At 36.5% G+C, this 22,667-nt stretch overlaps 1 protein-coding gene across 4 annotated transcripts in view; it reads left to right on the forward strand.

The window, feature by feature from the left end:
• The first annotated feature begins 1,105 nt into the window (after positions 1-1,105).
• Positions 1,106-22,667, forward strand: part of LOC150099400 (centrosomal protein of 57 kDa-like) — a 177,827-nt gene continuing 156,265 nt past the window's right edge. For 2 of the 4 annotated variants that reach the window (XM_090404118.1, XM_090404121.1), the window contains exons 1-2: positions 1,106-1,410; positions 16,117-16,238. In XM_090404118.1, the coding sequence (XP_090260244.1) occupies positions 16,124-16,238 (115 nt within the window). In that variant the 5' untranslated portion in view covers positions 1,106-1,410; positions 16,117-16,123. Of the gene's footprint in view, positions 1,411-1,439; positions 1,687-13,569; positions 13,825-16,116; positions 16,239-22,667 lie in introns of those variants that run through there. The other 2 variants (XM_090404119.1, XM_090404120.1) reach the window with 2 other exon arrangements.

The following is a 22,667-nucleotide window of genomic DNA, read 5'->3' on the forward strand; positions in this document are numbered from 1 at the left end:
CAATTGTAAAAATAGGGTTATTAATTTCTAACTTTATATATATGTATATATAATCCTTAGACCTAGGTTATCCATGGGATAAGCACAGCATAATTGTGCATACTAACAGAAAACTACTTATCTTGAAATTTCCCTTCCATACAATGGAGGAACATGATGCAACTGTATCTGGGTGAAACAATTCCGAGAAGGGAACTGAAGGAGTTTGAAAGGCGCATTGTGATAGAAACTTTTTTGGCAATTTGGACCATCTCAGGTCAACAGTCAGCGACTCACCGAACGTGACTGTAGGGTGCTACGAAGGATAATATGTAAAATCTGCCATTTGTCGGCCGTCGCGTTGGATACGGAGTTACGCTCAGACTCGAACACGAATGTGCAAAAAAAAAAAAAAAACATTCAGAACCAAGGCTCACAACATGGGTTTTCATGGTAGGACTGCAATATGCAAGCCCCACATTACTCGAACGAATATGCAGGGTCGCCTTGAGTGGTGCGTACAGTGAAACGAAGGAGCTTGAAAATGGTGTTATGAAGCGACAAATCAAATTATATCCTCTACTGAGCAAATGGACGGATGTGACGAATGACTGGAGAACATCTCTTACCAGACTGCATAACCTAACTATGAAATTTGGAGGTGGCGATGTGATGGTATGGTTCTGTTTTTCCTGGTTTACATGCTGACCTCTGTTTGTGGTACCATGAATACTTAACTTGGAGATGTACCTGAACATTCTGGACAATGAAATGCTTCCTACTTTATGGCTACTATAGATCCAATGAATCTATTCCAATGTTAATGAAACTTCTGCATTAACAGTAGCGTTATTTCTTTTAGAAAAAACAATTTTTTTATTGCCTCAATTCAAAAGAATCAGCCGTTGAATAAAAATGAATACGGCACAATAAATATTAATTAGGATTATGAAATTCCACCTATCTCATAGAAATGCTTTCATCTCTTGCAATAGTTGGGCTATAACCTGCCTACTTTTTGGAGAATGAAACGGCGTTTTGACAGTTTTTTTGTTATCACGCAGGAAGTCGTAAAATTATATAGAGTGGCGTCAAAAGCCGCTCTTTTGAAATAAGTGTCAAAATAGTGTCCTTTTTTGTAGTGATGTTTAGGGTGAAATGTGATGCATGCAGTTATTCACGTAAACACTTGGGTCATTCTCTTAACAGTCAATGAGAAATCCTTTTCTGGTTATTGAGAAGTCAGGTGACTTAATAATAATAGCTGAAATATTTTGCTGCTTGTAACAAGACTGATCATGGGGAAATTTTGAAGGACCATAAAACAACATTTAAAACTGTGATTGTTGTGAGATGTCTACAATTCAAGTCTTGTGAAAAATAGACTTGTCATCCTTCAGTGAGAATAAATAAATGGAGTAACTGTTCAAGGTAAATACTCTGCACAATTTTGATATGATCATGCAGTGAGAATTTAGATTGGGAGAATGTTTTAAGTTCTTTCCATGAAATCCTTACTGATAGTTCTCCAGCAAAGGTTGGTCGATTAGTAGAGCCTCTGCTACTAATGGCTCACGCAAAAGGTTAAGCAAGTTTGAGCGCGGTTAGTAATCGTTCGATGCTGTTGACACACACTTTCCCTCGACGAGTCTTTGGACTCTCTGGAGGTGTCACATTGACGTTTTCGTTTAGGTAGAGAACACCAAGGTGAGGACATAGGTTGATAGTGATACTATCTGTTAATCCTATCTCCATAATCTGTCTCTCAGTTGTCGTATTCTCTAGCTTGTTTACCTGTTTTGTATAGTGAAAAACTTGAGCGTCAGGAGATGGAACTATGCCAACTCCATATGAGATGGATTAATTCGCATGGTTTAACAATCATATAAAAATTAATTGCATCCTAGATTCAAATTCAGATCCTTCCATCAAGAGGTTAAGTTATCTGAATTACAGCTAAGGCTGTGATGGCAGTGTATTGTCTGTTAAAACCTAGCCACCTTCATATGAGACAGACTATCCCACCTTTAGTTGACAAGGCCTTATAAAGGTTCCTCACATCCTAGGTAATTGAGATTCCAACCTGGGTCAAAATCTTTTCTATCCAAAGGGCATTATCATTACCTACTGAGCTCTCACTTGCATGGTTAGATGTTCATTTATATTGATTCAGTTTGAGCTTTAAATCCTGCACATGTAGATGTGACACAAGTCGCAGTTGTAAAGATGCTTTATTCTTTAATGCTATTTTTGATTTCTTATAAAAATATTCTTAATATTACAACTATTAAATATTTTATATATCCTGTGTTATGTTTCCTTATTAGTGAATAATTATAAATACACATTTCACATTGCTTGTAATCTCACCTCACTGTAACGATATAATTATTTTTAGAAACAAAGTAGTTCATTTCTCTGACTTCAATAATAATCAAAACTAGATAGAAATAGAAACCTGTGAGGAATGTGAACTGACATGTGCTTCTTGCCAAATATCCAAATTCTCACCTTCTGGAAATAGTCCATTATTAGGTATTTTCTCAGATACTGAATGGATAAAGATGGGGATGACAGTTTCAAACTTAGCCAACCAAATAGTGTTCTGCATTTGCTTAAACTACAAGCAAAAATGATGATATAGCATGACCAAATGCCATTCCAGATGGAATATCACTTGTTAAAAGAGAAAGAACATTGAAAAATTTGCTGTTGGAACAAATTTAATTTTGGTAAAATTGAAAATGGACACCATCAGCATGAGAAGTATTAATGAAAAAGAAGTGGATCTTGCAGCAGAATTAGTAGTGTATCAGGTTGATATAATTGGTATTATTTCATAACTTCCATGGAGTTACAAGACATTGTCATGGGAGTTCAGTGCTAGACAACACGGTCTATTGTGCTACTCTTTAAACTTGCCAGTTTGTACTTTCACCACCCACTCTGGCAGTGCATTCCATGCACTATTGCTCTCCATGCAAAAAAAATCTGATTCTCATCCACTTCTCACTACATCCTTTTGCAACTTATAAGGGTGGCCTTTTGTCCTTGTTCTTTCCCCTTTTTTTCTACCATATGAAAAATCTCCCTAGTGTCAATCTCATAATGACATTTCAAAGCATAAATATGTCATATTTCCTCTTTATTTTCTGCCTTCCAAAATCAGTACTTCGCATTACTGAAATTTCATTTTTGATCTGTATTACTGAAATGAAGACTTAAAAAGGTGATATAGTTATTTAACAGATAAAATGATTGGAAAAGGAATAGCTGTAGTATTCAGCACCAAACATGTTATCTGTTTGATCATTGGCAATTTTCAGATTTCAAAATGGGAAATTCAATGTGAAATCAGGCAGTTCTAAGGAAGAATTTCTTCCACCGACAGTTATACTAAGGAAGTAGCAGAGGAAGTTTGTCATTAGAGAGGGCAACTGACAGAAAAAAGGTTGGTTCTTGTTGGAGATCTAAACAAAGCAGAAAATGAATCCCAGACATATAGCAATGCTTTCATAAAATTTGGGAAAAGGTGCAAACTAATAATGGACTAGTATTTCAAGACTAATATTTACAAAATATGTTTCAGCTTAAGAATGTGCATGAATACGTACATGGAGAGAACAAAAGGAATAGTCTTGGTTGGAAGTTTATTTTGCACTTGGTTAGACTATAATAAATTTAGTTTAATTGTTTAGCTGATTTTTTTTTTTTTTTGTTTAATTAAATTTAGTTTTATTAAACTAAATTTATTATAGTCTAACCAAGTGCAAAATAAACTTCCAACGTCTTTGTCTTAATCCAGAGTAATTTAATAATAAGGTGGTACACCTGTTGTCAACTCGTATAGGTAAATATGACCATTCCTATTGCTTCTGCCTTGGTATCACCACTTCTGGGTCTGCCTCCCACTGACGAGACCCCAGTAAAGGTCGAAACCGGTCTGGGTAGTGGCCCTTCCCTTAATGCATAGCATAGTACATGTCCGCAAGGAGATGTGCTTTGCATTATGGGAGATACCGAGACAAGGAGTGATGAGAACTTGATCCACCTTTGCTGCGAGTTGCCTAAGTGTTGTATCACCTTACCTCAGTCCTGAAGATATTTTCAGGTGCAAACTTTGTTTGCTTACACTTGGATAAAGGATTTAACTAAATTTATTAAAGGAATAGTCTTATTAATGCTAATGATCTCTTCACTCTTTTCTTTTAGTGTTAAACAGTGATCAACATTCATATCGGTAAAATTATGGGGACTACAACTGTGTTAGGAATAATTACTTTAATTTCCCAATGTTTCGACCTTCATATTAAAGTCATCAACTGGAGTATACACATATAGCTCCTCCTTAGCGCATTTGGAAGAACGACGGTACGTTGTGCCCTTCAATTGGAAAAGGCCTAAGTTCGAATCTCGTCATGACGGGAGGAATCTTTATATGGACTTTTTCAATCGAAGGTGAGTTAGCCGATCTCATACGTAGGTAGCAGGGTTTTTTATCCCGCATACAGACAAATCGGCCCTTCAGAACACACGCAATTTACAGACAAAAAATACTAGCTGTGGTGGTGGTGGGCGGTAGATGGCACTGATGTAGATGATTGGTAGTAGAGGTTCGGTGTAGTGGTGAAGACAGAGTTGTACAAGAGGTGTCCTCCCGTGATGAGGCTGTGGACTCCTTGGAGGTGTCACAAATAATAATATATATACAAAGAGAAGGGAACATAAACGGCACATTAAATTTAACAACTATTGTAAATCTGGTCTTTCTGATCATGCCCTGAATATTCTATATAGAATTGACTGGAAAGGTACCTGTTGTTTACATCACACCAAAATGTGGTATGAGCTTAAATTTAAGGAGGCCTGTGAAATTCTTATCACTAACAATAATGGTGTTCTAAAAATCCCAAGAATATGGATGGCACATATTATACGCACATAATCTTTTGGTCTGAATTAATTATAATTAGGACTACATCATCTAAGATCTTAACTCTAATATGACAACACATGTTAAATTATGGATTCGGCCATCACTTTTGCTATATTAAAACTGTCTATATGAATTTGTTTGATGATGATGTTATATGAAGAATATGGCTTTGATGTAGTTTTTTATTATTTTTTTCCCTAGAATAATAATAGGCCAGTAGAATAATGGTTGATCAAATCATTGTCACTTTGGCATACTGTTTGAAATGTAATATAGCTTGTATGTGTGTGTGTCAGAGATAGGTCAAAATGTCAGGAAATTAAAGTAATTATTCCTAACATTAGTTAAATTAAAGGGATATTAAATCCTACATTATTTCAAAGCCGAATAAGAAACTCAAAGATCGGAATCAAAGAGTTTCATGCCGAATATAGTAAACTATAAAAGTTTCGGTGGATTGTAGTGTAAGCTAAAGCACGTAGTTCAACACTAGGGCAACTCATTGCAAAGGTGGGTAAAGTTCTGATCACTATTCTTAGTATTACCCATAATGTAAAACACATCTCCTAGGAGATGTATGATGTTATACATTATGGTGGAAGTCACTACCCAGACCGGTTTCAACCTTTATTGAGGTCTCATCAGTGAGTAGACCAGGCAATACTGACGTTATAGTGAAAAGAATTTATATACTTTGCTATACGAGTTTCAAAAAGGTGCACCCATAAATTACTTAAATAAAAGAGCCAATAGGCTTCATCGGCGATGTTATTTAAATTAAGGGGATATTAAATCCCACATTATTTCAAAGCCGAATAAGAAACTCAAAGATCGGAATCAAAGAGTTTCATGCTGAATATAGTTTACCATATTCGGCATGAAACTCTTTGTTTTGAATATAGTTTACTATATTCGGCATGAAACTCTTTGATTCCGATCTTTGAGTTTCTTATTCGGCTTTGAAATAATGTGGGATTTAATATCCCCTTAATTTAAATAATGTTACATTGCCAAAGTGAAGCCTATTGGCTCTTTTATTTAAGTAATTCCTAATATGGTTTAGTCTCTATTCTATTCCCTCAGCCATATGGCTGGTGGGGGGTAGCTATATATGCTACCATACTAGGAAAATGATTATCAGCAAGGTGGTTTCCCGTTGCCTTCCTTGCTGTAGTATATTTTATGACTGTAGCCGTGTGTGTACATGGGATCGGTTTGCCTGTTTTGAGGGATGAAAAACCCCCTCCACCTCCGTATGAGACTAGTTAACTCACCTTTAGTTAAGAGACTAGATAAAGATTCCTCACATCACTGATGGGAATCGAACCCAGGTCTTTCTGACCAAAGGGCTTTGTCTATACTGACTGAGCTATGGAGGAATGTAATATCTATAATTTTACTGAAATTATCTCTTCATTCTGTTTATAATACAATGGCATACAGATGATTTGAAATAGGAATTCATCACCATTTAGTTTTGAGCAGGATCAAAACAAGGTAACCTGTTGAAATGAAAATAAGTGTTCAATAGACTCAAATATTATTGGGAGTGGGGGTGTTCAGAAACAAGGACCAATCCTTGAAGCCAAAATCTGATGAAATATTGACTGATCCAGGGTAGTGAATATGTTTAGTTTGTGAGATAGAAAAATTATAACTTCATGGTGGACCCAAGAACTTAGAAGCATTCCTGAAAAAGAAGAGTCGAAAGTTTCAGGTCAGTACATGCTCTCAGAGAATATGGAGAAAAATGTAGGTCAACCAGTCTTTGTGAAAGTAATTAAATAGAAGTCAATAAGAAGACTGGTCAGAATATAGAAGATATGATGACAAAATTTTTGGAAGCTGATTAAAGATAATAGTGACATAAATGAAGTTATTTTTGATGCCAGACATAATTTGAAAGAATGAATTGAGTAGAGCACTTGTGCTACTCATTAAAAAGGGAAATAAAACTGAAGATTCAGATAAGCATACTTGAGATCAAGAGAAACTTGGAAGAACTAGATACATTCTAATTTTTTTTTTGGGTGGGAGGAGTTGTCTGAATCAGATTTTTTACATTGCTTATATTCCAGTTGTAAGAGTTGGTAGTTAAAAATCGAAAAAATGGTGCATGTAACAAGGATCTTGTATTTCAGTTTTGTAGATGTGAGAAAAGCATGTGATGAGGTGCCAAGAGGAAAGCTCTTCAGAACACTTTGATCATATTCTATAATTTTTTTTCCTCTTTACATGAATCCCATCCCTTGAAAGGTTGCTAATCTTTTAATATTAGTTCCATGGCTGGATTAAGGGTAAGGGTGGTCATAAATAATCTGGAAATGCTGCTCTACAGATAAAATATTTTTCATCAAACTACTTCAGATTTCTACCAACCTCTTTACTAGAAATCTGAAGTAGTTTGATGAAAAATCAAAGAAAAGAGGAATTTCCATTGCAGTTCCTTCATGTTGACTGCAAACTTATTTTGACAAATAAAATATTTGGAATGCACTACAAAGTCACTATTGATCAGAATTGGAACTAGTCTCTCTCTCTTCTAAATCTGTTAAAACACATCAGCAGCTATTCATTCATTCATTCCTTCTACTGTAGGAACATATACAGAGAGTATGAATAGTCTCCTCTTTACATATTTCTTAAAGAATATAATCTACAAGTATTCAAAGCCAATGTTAACAAGTTTGTTTCTTCTTTCTCAACTTTCTGTTTATTAATAACATTATGTACCATGGATGGATGTAAAAAGATAAAATAAATCATTTGTATATTTTAATTACCAGTCTATTACTCTCATCTCAACTTTGTCAAGATAACAAAAGCTACGTTTCCATTAAGTACTAACTTCTGCACTGTGTGGAAGCCTTCCTCGTCATTCAGTGCTGTTCCTATTTATAGAGTAGCTGTCAGAATGCATACTGGTGACAGAGGTGCATAATGTTCAGATTTATTTTACCAGATGTTTTCACTGTATATACATGGTGGTTCAAAATTCCACGTACAAACTTTGAGGGAAGGTAGAGAACATCAAAATCAACCATATTCACATAGGAAAGCAACTAGAAACTATGAACAGGGAAACAAAGATACAGAAATAACAGAAGGCAGTAAGTAGTATAAAAAACTTTATTAGGCGTAACTGAACAGTTCAATAGTAGTTGGATACATAATATGGTAAATGAGGTGCGTCTGCCATCTCAGCGTTCGTAAAACGATGCATGTTCTTCATACGATGTCGAAAGCTTGAACGAGGAAGCCCCAATTGTGCACTTGGAGCACTGGCGAACAGCACCACCTATCACTTTCGAGTGGCGTTTCCGGTCATGCTTTGCTATGTGAATATGGTTGATTTTGATGTTCTTTACCTCCCCTCGAAGTTTGTACATGGAATTTTGAACCACCCTGTATATATTATACATATGTGTATTATTATACAGGTATCTCTATGAAGTTATATGACTCATTGCAAGAGATTCGTTATTCACACAATACCAATCATACCTCTCTTTAAACTCATTCATTGATGAAACACTTATAACCACCTCTGGCAGCCCTTCTACCACTCTCTGAGCAAAAATTCTAGTCCTAACACCCTTACTTTTACACATTTCCACAAGAACCCATTGTTCTCTCTCTCTCTCTTCCTACCATGTACTGCAAAATGTCTACAGTGTAAATCCTATAAAACTCCTTTAATAACTTATATGCTTCTATCATTTCTCCTCTTTTTTGTCTATCTGCTAGTGTTTGAAGTCCACAGCTATCAATCTATTCTCATAGGGAGCGTTCTATAGACTTGCCACAATCTTGGTCACTTGCCTCTTGATTTTCTCCACTACTTCATCTCCACAGAATCTAGGTGTCCAGATATGACCTTATTAATGCCTTGTATAAGGAATCAATAACCTCTATCTTAGTGACCTTCACAATATACTCTCTAAATTTCAACTCCCTGTCCACATTCCTCCCTCCCTCCCTCCCTGGCTTCATCTGTTTCCTGAAGTTCAGTTCCATCAAAAGTACACAGCTTGCAATCTCTTCAAAGTGCATCACCTTACACTTGGCCACATTATATAGGCATCATTTACTTTTGCCCATACTTCTAGTCTATTTAAGTTTCCTGTTGGGTTTCTGCATCACCTTCATTTGCCATTTCCTTTATCACTGAAGCACAAATTAAACAACAGAGTAACAAATACTTTTTGTGGTACACCAGTGGTCACCTGCCTTCTCCTGGACTCAATTCCTCAATAAACAATTCTTTGATATCTGTCCATCAGTCATCCTCTAATCTAGATCACCACCACCTTCACATCCATCTTCATTAGCTCCAATTTATGGAACAGAGTTCTACACCCTCTGTCCAAAAAGAAACCAACCTTTTGATAGAAAATAAAACACAGGCCAATTATAATTATTCAAATCATTTATTTCAATCAATATACTTTCCCTCAGCTTCGATACAGCATTTGGCACGGTCAGTTAATTCGTTAAATGAGTTTTTTATATTGTTTTTTTTTGGGATACTGTTGAGGGTCACGGTTACTGCAGCTTTGAACGTTTTCAATGGTGTCGTATTGCTTTCCTTTCATCAGCAAATGAAGTCAAGGGAAGAGAAAGAAGTCACACAGTGCTAAATTAGGTGAATACGGCGAGTGATCCAACACACAAACTTCGTTTTTGCTCAAAAACTGTCTCACAATGTTCGAATGATGAGATGGTGCATTATCATGCAAAAGTGACCAGCTGCCTGCATCATGATATTCATGCCGTACGTGACAAATTCTCGCTATTAATTGCTTCAAAACTTCAAGATGAAACTCGCCATTGACCGTTTGGCCAGGCGGAATGAATTCTTTGTGGATAATGCCCTTGGAATGCTGATTTGTTTCTACAAATCAGCATTCCAGGGTCTTTTGTCTCCACTCAGCACTTTGGCGCTTTGTTTCGGACTCGTACTCTAAACACCACATTTCGTCATCAGTGGCAATCGTTTCAAGGAAGTTTGAGTCCTTACGTGCAGTTTTAATGAGGTCCTTGCAGTGTTCAATTCAATATATTTTTTGGTCATCGGTCAACTTGCGGGTACAAATTGCGAATTCAATTTACGAAGGCCCAAACTCTCGGTCAAAATGTTGTGCACAGTTGATTTTGGAATTCCCAATTCATCTTCAATCAATCTCACGGATGATTTCGGGTTGGTTTTCTTTGATGAAATCACTCACTTTTTGGATGTTAACTTCGTCAGTCCAGTTTTTGGACAGCCCTTCTTTTCGTCATCCTCAAGCGTCTCACGACCACTTTGAAATTGCTTAAACCACTCATAAACTTGAGTAGGGATAATCATATCATTACCGTATGCTTTTTGAAGCATTTGATGCGTTTCAGTAAAACTTTTACCAAGTTTAACACAAAAGTCAATCTGAGCTCTCTGTTTGAAACTCCTTTTCCGACCATTCGTCAAAACACACTGCCACTCTTGGCACTATAACTCGGCTTCTAATGAAACAAATGTCATAAACAATTGACACAACACTAATGAAGGTTGCCGCTTTCGACAACAAAAGGATACAACATGTGGTGCCACTAGTTCCTTCTATTTTCGAAAAGTTCAGTTTCTTTTTGGACAGAGGGTGCATGTACAATCTTGTCAAATGCTTTTGCAAAGTTTGGCAGTATCACTGAGTAGCCATTTCCCTTATCCAACTCCGTTGTCACTTTATTATAAAAAGTCAGCAAATTATCAAGGCAACACTTACCCTTAATAAGACCATGTTGTCCCTTATAGAGTATCATATTCTTATTCACCTAGTCCTGAATTCTGTATTTCACCTATTTCTCCAATATCTTAACCATTACTCTTGAGATGCTCATTGGCCTATAATTTCCTATTTCTGTCTTGGAGCCTCTTTTATGCTGTGGGACTATTTTGTCCCCCTTTCCACTCCATTGGCACCTTCCCAGTACTGAGGCTTAAGCCACTTGGTTAGAGGAGCTGATAATTCCCTTTCACATTCTTGTAATACACAAGCTGACAGCCTCTAATTCTGGGTTGTGTTTGCAGAGATTGTGCAATATTTTAAGCACCTCTCTTTGCATATCAGTCAGTGCTACATCTGGCATGACAATGTTACCACCTATATTATTATTATTACGTGACACCCTGGAGGTGTCACGTAATAATAAATGCCAACAAATAACAAATCCACCAACTACAACTAACTGCAACTACACCAACGCCATCTACTGCCCATCACCACTAGTATGTCCAGACAGTCACATGGTACACTCTTGCTAAATGCTCACTCAGTAATTCAACTGTTTGGTTTGCTTCTGTTATCTCCCTACCTCATCACTTTTTAAAGTCATCCTTCCACAGTCATTCCTCCTTTTACTTGTCACATAGTGAAAGAACTGTTTAGGATTTCTCTTGGCCTTATCAGCTAGCTTTCTCTCATAATTACCTTTGGTGTTCCTTACCATATAGATGACACTTTTTGCCCATCCTTTGTAATGTTCATGGCATACTGATCACCTTTTTCCTTATATGCCCTCCATAACTTTCTTTGCAACTATTGCTTAATATTGCTATTCATCCAACTCCTACCTGATTTATCCTTCTGACTCTGGGTATATATTCTGATACTGCTTTCTTCAAACATTTCTTGACCACTCTCATGCACCACCAAACATATCTTCCTTTCAAGTTCTTATGGTATGGTACTGCTGAAAGCAGACTCCTCAGCTTGTCATAAGCACTCACTTTGCACTTCCATATATATCACTTAATGGAAAATTTTGCATATCTGGCAGTATCTTTTAACTCCTTACCCTTATTTTGAATACTTACTTCATTAGTATACATAAACTGCAATACCCCCCATCATCCCACAACCTCTCATACACCTTTGTTGCTTAGTCCACTAAAGCTTAAATATAATTATTTATAGTAAATTTCTGTCTTGAACAAATTACCAGAATAGCTTCACAGGCATAATGCTATTTTAATTAAAATTTCCTATAACAAATTATCCATTAAAACAATGTCTCTACAACTTTGTAGTGAGAATTGATAGTATCTTCTTCTTCTCTCCTTACCCTTATGGTTGGTGGGATAACCATATGCTACGTTACTAGGAAATAATGATTATGGAACATGGTGGTTTCCTATTGTCTTCCTTGCCCTGCTGTAAGTATTTATTTATGTTTTAGCTGTGTGTGTTCATGGGATCGGTTTGCCTGTTTTGAGGGATACAAAATCTGAGTTTCCAGGAGGAAAGACCCTCAATCACCATATGAGACGGGCTAACTCACCTTTAGTTGAAAAGACCAGATAAAAATTCCTTGCATCATGTATGGGAATCAAACTCAGGTCTTTTTAACAAAAGGGCTTCTTCTATACAAATGGGCTTCAGTTGATAGTATATACAAGGTGTGTTCAAAAAAAGACCAAACTTTTGCTATAAAGACTTTATTGCTCATTTTTACCTTCAAAGTAGTCCTCTATCTACTGGCGATACACTGTTCCCAACGTTTCTTCCATTATTGGAATGCTTCCTGGAACACACTTTCTGTGATGTGGTTGATTCTCTTATCATGTTTTCCTGAATCTCCTCTATGGTTTGGAAACGTCCTTTCAAAGTGGTTGTAAGTTTGGGAAACAGGAAAAAGTCTGCTGATGTTCTTAAAGTTTTCATTACCATTTGCATTGCAAAACAGTTCTTGACTGATTTCAACATGGTTCTCTTATTTTGCACTGACACAACACATCTGAAGTTTTTCAGTCAAAATTTGATGGCAAGATCTTATGCTGATGCCCACTTCGTCATCAACTTCTCGGACCGTTAAATGACAATTTCCACGAATCACAACATGAACGCTCTCAACATGGTCATCGTCTGTTGATCTGGAAGGTTGTCCAGGCCTGGAATCTCACCAATTAACATTCTTGCCCTTTTTAAAATGCTTAAACCTCATAGCACTTCTTTCAGCTCATACACTCCTCTCTATATGCTTGATTAAGCAATTAAAATGCCTCTGTAAAATTTTTACCAAGTTTGTAGCAAATTTTCACACACACACTCCAGCAGATATAACCCAATGACTAATGCTTATAGCAGGATGGGGCAAATGGCAAAACCTGCTGCTAGGTGCACTCAGTAGCTGCAGCATGCTCTCTGTGCTGGTTGGCATGCTATTTAAAAAATTTGGTCTTTTTTTGAACACCCCCTTATATATTGTATATAATACCAGCTCAGCCCTTTACTGAATCTGTGCTAATATATCTCCCCCCTCCCAGTTCAAAAGAATGTTTATGGCATGTTAGCCTGCAGAATATTTTGAAGCTGTAATGATCATTTTGCTTTTCTTTTTGTTCTAGTTTGTTCTTGAGGACATTCCATGTGAAATTATCAAATTAAAAATTTGTACATAATGTTGTATTTTGATAAAAATGAGTTATTTGGTTATCCTATTCTTTAAAATGGAAATAAAAAATTTCCCTAGTATCATATTAATTATGGTGAGCCTTTTTATTTGGCTGATCTATAAAATTTTTACCATTTCAGAGGGTTTTAAAATTAATCACAGCTTATTTCCAGATTGTTAGAATATCTGATTTTTTACTGACATTTATTATTATTATTATTCAGGCTTCCATGGAGTCAAGAGACTCATGGTGGAGGACCTTCCTACGAAACACAGTCTATCATACCACTCCTTGAACTCACTGACCGTTCTTGCTCTCACCACTCTATCAGGCAATGCATTCCAAGGTTCAACAACCCTTGATAGTATCTTCTTCTTCTCTCCTTACCCTTATGGTTGGTGGGATAACCATATGCTACGTTACTAGGAAATAATGATTATGGAACATGGTGGTTTCCTATTGTCTTCCTTGCCCTGCTGTAAGTATTTATGTTTTAGCTGTGTGTGTTCATGGGATTGGTTTGTCTGTTTTGAGGGATACAAAATCTGAGTTTCCAGGAGGAAAGACCTTCAATCGCCACATGAGACGGGCTAACTCACCTTTAGTCGAAAAGACCAGATAAAAATTCTTTGCATCATGTATGGGAATCAAACTCAGGTCTTTTTAACAAAAGGGCTTCTTCTATACAAATGGGCTCCAGTTGATAGTATATACAAGGTGTGTTCAAAAAAAGACCAAACTTTTGCTATAAAGACTTTATTGCTCATTTTTTTACTTTCAAAGTAGTCCTCTATCTACTGGCGATACACTGTTCCCAACATTTCTTCCATTATTGGAATGCTTCCTGGAACACGCTTTCTGTGATATGGTTGATTCGGCCAGCCTGGTTGGCCAAGTGGTTAGCGTATCTGCTCTCCAGCCAAAAGGCTGCAGGTTCGAATCCCGCCGAGGATGTTGTGATTGTTTGTAAAAGTGGTGGTAGTCGGCAGTAGATGGCGTTGGTGTTAGATAATGAAGGTTGGTGGAGTAGTGAACCGAAGAGCTGTAGAGTAGGTGCCCTCCCTTGATGAGTCTTTGAACTCCCTGGAGGTGTGATGTAATAATAATAATAATAAAAAATAAAAACCCTCCACGCAAAGAAACCACTCCTCACCCTCTTGCTTACAGCTTCCTTTCGTAACTTCCAGTTTTTATTCCCAAGATGTCTACTTTTTGATTTCTTATTTTCATATTCAGGCACTCATTTTTTTCAGTATCTGAATTAAAAGCTAGTGGCCACCTGCTTTGCCTATTCCAAGTGCTCTTTCTCTCCATTTTTTATTCAACCTTGTAGGTCTAGGTTGAATCCACAGTTGTCTGATTTTTTTTTTTTTTTTTTTTTTTGTAGACTTTATAATAGTGGAATATGTATGTGTGCCCAAAATTACCTTGACACATTTCTTCTATGAATGAAATTGTCTCAAGGTTTGCAAAAATTTAAAAATGGCTAACTTTGAAGACTGATCAGCAGTTATAAAACAAAATTGGCCTATTCTGTTATTTTCATTACTTTTAGCTCTAGACTGCCTTTCAAAAATAAAGAAAATTGATTTTTTTTCAGCATATTTAGTACATTAGTATGGCAATTTTTTTAGCATCATGTGGGGGGGGGGGTGTCATGTGAACAATAGCCAATAGGAGAATAAAAAGTGAATGAATGCTTAAAAAATCAACACTTATGTACAGATATACAATGTCCAATGTTTAATTGAGGAACTCCAATTTAGTCTGTAATTTAATTTCTCTTTTTGAATTCATTCCATTTCATTTTCAAAAGAATAACATTTTTGATAAAGTGGTAAAATATGGTCATTGGGTATCTGTGGCCCTTACATTAAATCAAGGAAAGAGTGAATAATTATCTGATTGCTGTATTTTATGATGTTAACTATTAAAATTACCTAACACCTTTTATTCCCTTAGAGAGAGAGAGGTGAGGCTGTTTTAGCCCCCATCTAATTTTAAAAGACTGAGTGGGCAGTTCACTCTCCACTGGTAGCTAATCAGTAGCCCGAGACTATCTCCAATCATAAGTGGCATCTAATGAAGAGATGACCAACAAGTGTCATTATCTCATAGTCCCTCATACAATATGTTAGTATCTGAATTAGTATGGGTTCAATGGTCAATTTTCTTGAGCTTATGGGATGAAACACTTTTTAGAATAAGTTTCTTGGAAAAAACATATGCCTATGCCAGAGATGGGCTAACTTGGGAACCAGTCAAAGAAAAGCTTAGAAATGTTCCTCTGGATGGTCTAGCACACAGAGAATGCAAATGCTGCTTCCACTGAGCTACACAGGCCTGATGGTAATTATCGAATTGACTGACTATTGAATTATGTTTATGCTATAACACTGTCATAGTCATTAAAATATGAAAATATTTTGTATTATATAGAAATTAATAGCATTTTTCTCTCTAAGTAGCCAGCTAACTTATAGTATATAGCATGACCTCAGTACATGAGTATAAAATTAGAAATACTCATTAAAAAAAAAAAAAAACATAAAACTGTGGTGGCTGTTTTTTTTTTTTTTTGTATTTTTTTCTCTCTTACTACATTGATGTTCTTGTTAAGTTGTAGTTTCAGTATTGTAGTTTTACTTGGTATTATTTTCTTGTTAAGTTGTAGTTTCGGTATTGTAGTTTTACTTGGTATTATTTTCTTGTTAAGTTGTAGTTTCAGTATTGTAGTTTTACTTGGTATTATTTTAATTTGTCATTTCAGGTTTCAAATGCTGTTTTTTGCAAATATATTTTGTTCTTATGTTTTGATCCTGATAATGGATGAATTAATGAAAAGCACTGTTGCCTTATCTCTGCCCGAGTTTTGCACATCCCAGGGAGAAAGTAAGTACCAAATGTTTATAACCATAAAGAATATATTTCATTTAAGTTAATATAATTTTTATCATCACTTTTCCTTTGTGTTTCAGGTGCTTATGACATACTGTTAATACACCTTGATTTTAGGAACTCTTTGTCTAGTTATTTTACTCATGATAAATTTGACAGGAGGATCAAAATGATATCAGATTTTGTTGGATAGTTTATTCAACTTTGATATCTTTCAATCTTTTGTTTAATCTTAAGTTAAATCTGAAATTTAAAAAGGTTGTGTTTTATGCCTTTGTTTGATGAGGGGAAAATAAGAGTATCCTTTAACATATACACAGAACCTTTTGTTGACTTTGGAGACCTTTCATCACACTTGTCTTGGCTGGCAAATAAATAAAAAATCATTTTTTTTTTTTAATCTTAAGTTAAATCTGAAATTTAAAAATTGTGTTTTATGTGTTTTATGCCTTTGTTTGATGAGGGGAAAATAAGAGTATCCTTTAACATATACACAGAACCTTTTGTTGACTTTGGAGACCTTTCGTCACACTTGTCTTGGCTGGCAAATAAATAAAAATTCATTTTATATAGAGACAACTGTAAATTAATCACTATGGTATATAAAGAATAGCTCTAGATCAGTTATTTTGATATTCAATGACTGCTTTTCAATAAGGGCTGCAGCTTTTTTTTGTGCCCATTTTGTACATCATAATGATGTCCAAACAACTAGATATGAAGAGGTAAAGAAGCAGTAGGTTTTATTAGATATTATTTAGATTTTTAAATCTGTCAGAAATAATTGCTAGTTTACAATTGTGTTTTATATTTAATCTATTAGATCAGCCAAAAAAAAAAAGTTAAGGAAACTCAACACTAAACTTTAGTTAGATTTTTTAGGTCGGATATCCAATTTGTGTATATATATCAAGTTTAAGTTTGACACATCCACACACAATGAAAAATTATTAGTTTTACTAATATTAAAACCTCAAATAATTTGGAATAACTACATAGCAAGTTAGGAAAAACAAGGGTGAAAATGTACAACAAAATTCGATAATTTTCAACCCACATTTAAATTTACTAAGTAAGAAAAAAGAATGGATTTATGTGTGCAGGGATGCTGATGTATTTGCTTTAGGAAGTGACCTAGCACATATCATCAATCTCCCTACCAAAGTACCTGACAACTCCATCAAATCTGCCAACACACTTGATCTCTTCCTAACAAGCACCCTTCCAAATATACTGTGGATGTCAGTTCTCCTCTTGTTAATTCAGGCCACAATCTCATACAAGGCTCCTTTGCCATAGTTCTCATTGTTGTATCTTTTTGCACTACAAGATTTGCTAAATGGAATGTCTTCTGTGACTTCTACTTCTCCTGACTCAATACATGCTCAGACTAAATAACAGAAATCATTCTCACAGAAATTAAAATTCTTGGAGATTTTTTTAGCCATGATTTTTTCATCCAAGCCTTGGTTCTAAGAAAGTGTGCCAGCACAGTATAGGGGAAAAAACTCAGCATATCACGAGTTGATCGAGACCAAAACTCCAGCTGCTCACTCCACCTAGATTGCAGCTTGCAACAGCAGTAAAAGAACCATCAAGTCCAAATCAGAATTTGAAAGTGCTAAATGCTGCAAACTCATTTCCTTTCTAAATGGCAGTCAAGTCTACCAGTCTTTTCAACATTCAACATTGAATGCAACTTTTGTCTACTCGTGTTTATACCACTCGCACATCCAGATGGCACTTCACCCAAATACAAGGCCAACTTACTGGCATCACTCTTCTCTTGCAATTCCTGCATAAATGAACAGGGCAAAGGTTTCCTCTCACTTTACCAAGAACTGCTCTGTGTAGGAGGTCCTTTTCTCATACACACAGCTCATCATGCTGCACCTTAAATACATTCAAATTCTCTGCAAACACCATATCAGGCAAGACATTCCAATCATTCACAACTCTGTATGCAAAAACCTGCTTCCCACTCCTCTGCTCACATCCTCCTTATACAGCTTTCCTGGTTCTCCCCTGATCTCTCATCAGGAGATCAAGGGAGAACCATTTGCTTTAAACCTCACCAACATGATCATAAAACATGATCCTATAACAACCTCTTACTAACTTGTAGGTCTCTATCATATCACTCCTCTTCCTCCTATCCACTAGACTCTGTAAATTACATCTTCTCAATCTTTCCTCATATTCAACATTCCAGAGATCAGAAACTACCTTAGTAAGTCACCTCTGGACCCTTTCCAACATCTCTTCTTCCTTTTGAAAACCAGGTGACCAAATTTGTGCACGGAAGTCCATATGTGGCCTAATCAAAGCCTTATACAGTGGAACAAGAATCTCTTTACTTCTACAAGTCAGTGTCCTCTGCATCATTCCCAGAATTCTTTGTATAGTCCTCACAATTTTGGCAATGTGTCCTGTAAATTTCAGATCCTCATCCATCATCGCATCAAGATTTCTAATTACCTCCAACAATATATCCCCCACAAAGCATAAATTCTACATCCCATCTTTGTTTCCCAAATTTTAAAACTTTGCATTTTGCAACATTGAACTGGCATCCCCATTTCCGTGTCCATTCGCTCAATTTATTCATGTCTTCTTGTAAGGCCACAACATCTTCTCTACTCTTCATAGTTTGTCCCAACTTTGCATCCTCTGCAAACAACTGAATATCTCCCTCCAAATCTTCACCAATATCATTAACATACAGGTTAAACAGCAATAGTCCTAATATAGACCCTTGAGGCACACTACTAGTGACTTTCCTCTTCCTGGATATTGCTTCACCCATACACAACTTTCTGATACCTGTCAGATAGTCAGTCTCTGATCTCATGCACCAATCTCATATCCAACCCCATCCACTCTAGTTTGACTATCAACTTATCATGTGGTAATCTATCAAAAGCTTTAGTGAAATCTGTCCAAGGAAGCAATCACCTTATTGTAATAACTAAGTAGATTACTAAAACATGACCTCCCTTTAGCAAATCCATGCTCTCCATCAAAGATAATACCATTGTTGTCAACCCACTTCTGGATCCTAGTTCTCACCAGCTTCTCCAACAACTTAACCACAACACCTGACACACAGATAGGCCTATAATTTGATGCCTGAGTTCTATCACCTCCCTTATGAAGCGGCACAATTCTGCCCTCCGTCCACTCCTTTGGAACTCGACCCAGTGCAAGGCTTATTAAAAAAATATGTCAAGGCAGATGTCAACTCCCTGGCACATTCCTTCAGAATATGTGGTGATATATTATCATGTCCCACAGCCTTATTAACATCGTTTGCTCAATTCCCTATACACCTCTTGCTCACAGTGTCTCTCCTCCCCATCATCCATTGCTCTCAATCTCTCCATGGTGTCATATTCATAAGAATGAAAGACCTTTATGAAGGTCTTTCATTCTTATTGCTCATTAAGTATCTCCACTATATTTTCAGCAGTAGTTGTCCTTATACCATTTTCTCCAATCAATGTCATCTTTCCATAATAAACTTTTTTGCTATCTACATATCGAAAGAACTCCCTGCGATTCTTTTTGGCTTCATTAGCTAACTGCTGCTCATACTTCACTTTTGCTACTCTTACCAACGAAGTCGCCCGCCTTGCCCGGTCTTTGTAATCCTCATGGAATTGGATATTACCACTTCTCTTATGCTGCCTCAATAATGCCTTTTTTTTTCTGTATCACATGCTTAATCTCTTCATTCATCCATTTCACACCTACCTTATTTAACCTTCTGATCCTTGGAATATATTTAGATGTTACTTCTACTAGATAGTTCTTGAATTTCCCTTAAGCATCGATCTGTTTTCCAGCCAGCTCCTCATTCCATGCTACACCTACAAGCTGTCTCCCATGCTCTTCATAATCACCAACCCTGTAGTTCCACATATACCTTGGTTTCAGATAGTTCCACACATATACCCAGTTCCACATGTCTTATATCGCCTCTTCAATCTGTGCTATTCAACTGGCATTTACCTTACAACATGGAATCAGGTCCACATCCAGCCCATTTCAAAGAAAGGTGATAAGTCACTCAACAAACTACTGCCCAATTTTTCTCACTTCTGTTCTCCCAAAAACTGAGTAATCAGCAGCCATCTTGTGCACCACCTGGAGACTTATTAGCTCATCAGTGACTAGCAATATGTATTCCACTATTACATTTTGGAAAATTATGGAAACAACTACCGTGTTTGAGTAAAACTTTAGTTTAATATAAACCAAAATCCACATTCAACGTTTCGACCTTTATATCAAGGTCATCTTCTGGAGCATATACTATAAATATGGAATGGTTTCCAACACTAGCTGAAGGTTGCCTAGAGTCCTGAAGTATGATGGATACTAAATATTAGGTAGGCTGAATGTGTGTCATCCAGATTCTTGGAATTTTCATGCCATCATTATTGTTGATATTTGGGTGGTTTATCAGAATTTCACAGGCTTCCTTAAATTTTCTTTCATACCAGGTTTTTGTATGGTGTAAAGAGCAGGCTTTTCCAGTCGATTTGGTGTAAGGTGTTGAGAGCGTGATTTGAGAGGCCTACTTCACCAAAATAGTTTTATTTAATGTGTCTTATGTGTAGGGATTGTACATCCTGTTTCACCAATGTATAGTAAGTTACAGGTGCAGTGGATGCAATAAACTCCAGAATGTGCCAATGGGAGGAGAGGATCCTTAGAGGAGTTGAATATGTTTTTAAGTTTTGTAGGTGGTTTAAAGGTGGCATTGAGATTATAATGGTGTAGGATTCTGTTGATTTTTTCTGATAGACCCTTTAATGTATGGGATGGAAATGATTTTACTGTAATCCAGATTCTTTTTTGATGGTGTTTTATGAAGTACTTTATTAATAGTATTTTTGTTATAGCCATTATTTATAAATGTGTCGCTGATGATTTTTAGTTCCTGTTTCAGGGCTTGCTGGTTAGAGCAAATTGTTTATAGCTCTGTTTTTAAGGGTGTTAATGACTCCATATTTTTGTGATGGGTGGTGGTATGAATTAGCATGTATGTATTGGCCAGTGTGTATCGGTTTGTGGTAGACTGAAGGATAGACTGCCTGAAGGAAGACATGTGACCAGTGTATCCAGGAATTGGAGCGAGTTCTGATTTTCAATTTTGATAGTAAATTGTATGCGTTCCTGTTGTTTGTTCAGGTGGCTAAGGAATGTGTTTGTCACCCATATGGCCAGATAACGAACACATCGTCAACGTATCTAAGCCACACTGTAGGTTTTAGAGTGGAGGAATCAAGAGCACTTTGCTCAAAAGTTTCCATATAGAAGTTTGGGGGGGGGATAGTAGTGAGCCCATGGCCGTACCTTCTTTTTGTAGGTAAAATTTATTTTGCCACACGAAGTAACCGGAACGTAGTACATGGACAAAGAGGGCCGTAATGTTGGGCAGAAATTTGTTCCATAGGAGAAGAATTGTGTCATTGATTGGGACATTTGTGAAAAGGGCAGAAACGTCGAAACTGACTAATAGGTCACCTTTGTCAAGTGTTATGTTTTTAATTTTGTTTATAAAGTGTTGTGTGTTCTTTATGTAGGAGAGGGAACGACCTACCAACTCCTCGAGTGTTGATGCTAATTTCTTGGCTAAGTGGTAATTAGGGCTATCTATTCCTTCCACAATAGGTCGAAGTGGCACATTTTGTTTGTGTACTTTCAGGATACCATATATTCTGGGAGAGTGGGTGTAGTGGGGTATAAATTTTTTAACTGTCTGATGGCCATGAAGTGACGGACTTAAGTAATTTCTCTGTTTTATTCTTTATCCTGTTTGTTGGGTTATAGTTTACCAGCTGATTGGTGCTGTTATCGGAGACTAATTGATTCATCTGATGGATGGATGTTGACCTGTCAAGGACGACAGTGGCATTGCCTTTAGCCAATTTCGTTATGATGTCTTGGTTGGCTTTCAATAACTTGATTGCTGCTATTTCTGTTTTTTGTAAGATTGTTATGTGTGGTTTTCTTATTATTCAGAACATTGCTGGTTTCTAATCATATTTTATCGGCTATATTGTTGGGTAGGGACCTAATGCCTCTTTCTATGTGGTAAATAAAATACAATTTATTGACCGTTTTAGGTGCTATTGCGTAGTTAAGGCCTTTACCAAGTAGTGCAAGTTGGCCGCTATTTAAGGTGTGGCTTCATAAGTTGATCACATGGCTCTTGCTTGCAGGTGGTTGGTCGCTCCTTGTCTCCCTTGTTTGTTGTTCACTGTTGGAGCAGTTTACCGGGGAGGAGATCTCCTGATTGGTTGGATTCGTATGATTGGCAGCCATATTTCGGCATTGTTTCAAAATGTGAAATTTGGCCTTTAGTTGTTCTTTATTATTTTCTAGGATATATTTAGCTGAATTGTCAGTAATTCT

This window comes from Typopeltis vanoorti, chromosome 14, assembly GCF_054136105.1.
Source record: "Typopeltis vanoorti isolate ZY-2024b chromosome 14, IOZ_Tvanoo_1.0, whole genome shotgun sequence".
Lineage (NCBI taxonomy): Eukaryota > Metazoa > Arthropoda > Arachnida > Uropygi > Thelyphonidae > Typopeltis > Typopeltis vanoorti.